The sequence below is a fragment of the Choloepus didactylus genome, chromosome Y (assembly GCF_015220235.1).
Source record: "Choloepus didactylus isolate mChoDid1 chromosome Y, mChoDid1.pri, whole genome shotgun sequence".
In the NCBI taxonomy this organism is placed as follows: Eukaryota; Metazoa; Chordata; class Mammalia; order Pilosa; family Megalonychidae; genus Choloepus; species Choloepus didactylus.
Genome location: NC_051335.1, coordinates 29,481,419 through 29,482,681, shown reverse-complemented (window position 1 = coordinate 29,482,681; position 1,263 = coordinate 29,481,419). Strand labels below are relative to the sequence as shown.

At 34.8% G+C, this 1,263-nt stretch overlaps 1 protein-coding gene across 1 annotated transcript; it reads left to right on the top strand.

The window, feature by feature from the left end:
• Positions 1-235: 235 nt before the first annotated feature.
• On the top strand, positions 236-448 carry LOC119524084 (BBSome-interacting protein 1-like). Its single transcript, XM_037822744.1, has one exon. The coding sequence runs from the start codon at positions 236-238 to the stop codon at positions 446-448; it is 213 nt and encodes a 70-aa protein (XP_037678672.1).
• Positions 449-1,263: the final 815 nt, after the last annotated feature.

The following is a 1,263-nucleotide window of genomic DNA, read 5'->3' as shown; positions in this document are numbered from 1 at the left end:
TGGATTTCCAATGGGGTCATGACAGAAGGGTGGGAATAGCCTGCGCCCCCAGTCCTCCTCAAGGGGCCCCCATTCTCGACCCAAGTTATGAAGTTCCTTCTGTAGGCTTGAGTGAAGAACTGTCAGTCATCTTGGTAATACCAGGTTGGATGTCTAACATTGAGGGGAAAAGATCAGGGGAACTTTCAGGAACTGTATCCAATACTCCAAACTCACTGTGTCCAACAATTCAGATATGGCAGAAGTGAAGTCAATGTTCTGGGGAGTTCTTCCAAAACAAGGGCAGTTGTCTGTAGAAGATGTAAGCACAATGGTGCTGTGTAAATTCAAACTTTTACCCTTAAAATCTCTGACTCTAGAAAAACTGGAGAAAATGCAGCAAGCTGCACAGGATATAGTTCACCAACAAGAAATGGCAGAGAAGGAACAACAGCAAATAACTGACTGAATGATGATTTAGCACTTCCATGAGGACCCCACCAACTATTTAATAACTAGAAAATAATCTGCATCTGTATGCTGAAAATAGTAATAAAACCAATAGTATTCCATAAATAATACAAAAATACGCAAGGCTGATGAGACCTATATTGTGAATTTTTTAATTTTGTTTTCTGTTGAACACAAAACTTCAAACCAAATATTATGGTTTGTTTACCTGCATGTTTAGAATTGCAAATTATTGTTCAACATTCCTATTGCTGTCAGTTTTATGGATAACATTCCTAGGCACAAGTATCTAAATGCAACTTTCTGTATATAGAGGATCATCACACCTTTATTAAAAGCCTGCAATTGCCTTTTATGTTGCATAACATATTTTACCAATTTTAAGCATCATTAAATCTTTAAAGCTATCTTGCCTGACCTACTGATCCTAACCAATGACAAAACTGTTTCTTTAACAATTTTTTTAAAAAAACCCTCACCTATTCTGTATAGTCACTTATATTTTTAGTTATGCTAATTTTTTAAACTTAAGAATTATGTGGCTACACTTATCATCCAGGTGTCAAACAATTAAAAACCTGAAAATCATTAGTATAATTATCTGTAAGTCATGTAATGTGGTCTTTAAAGAACTCATGAAGTAAATTTGAAGTTAAATTTGGAGTTTTACTTCTAAAAGAATGCACCTAAACCTATAATATGTATATTCCTATAATACATATATCTTTGTAAATTCTGAATATAATTCTAGATTGGTTTGCTGTAGTCAACAATAGACGATTTAAATTCACACAGGCCTTGAGGCCTTGCTGA

Bases quoted from the DNA above. Each gene is read 5' to 3' on its own strand.
- LOC119524084 (XM_037822744.1), top strand. From the start codon at position 236: ATGGCAGAAGTGAAGTCAATGTTCTGGGGAGTTCTTCCAAAACAAGGG.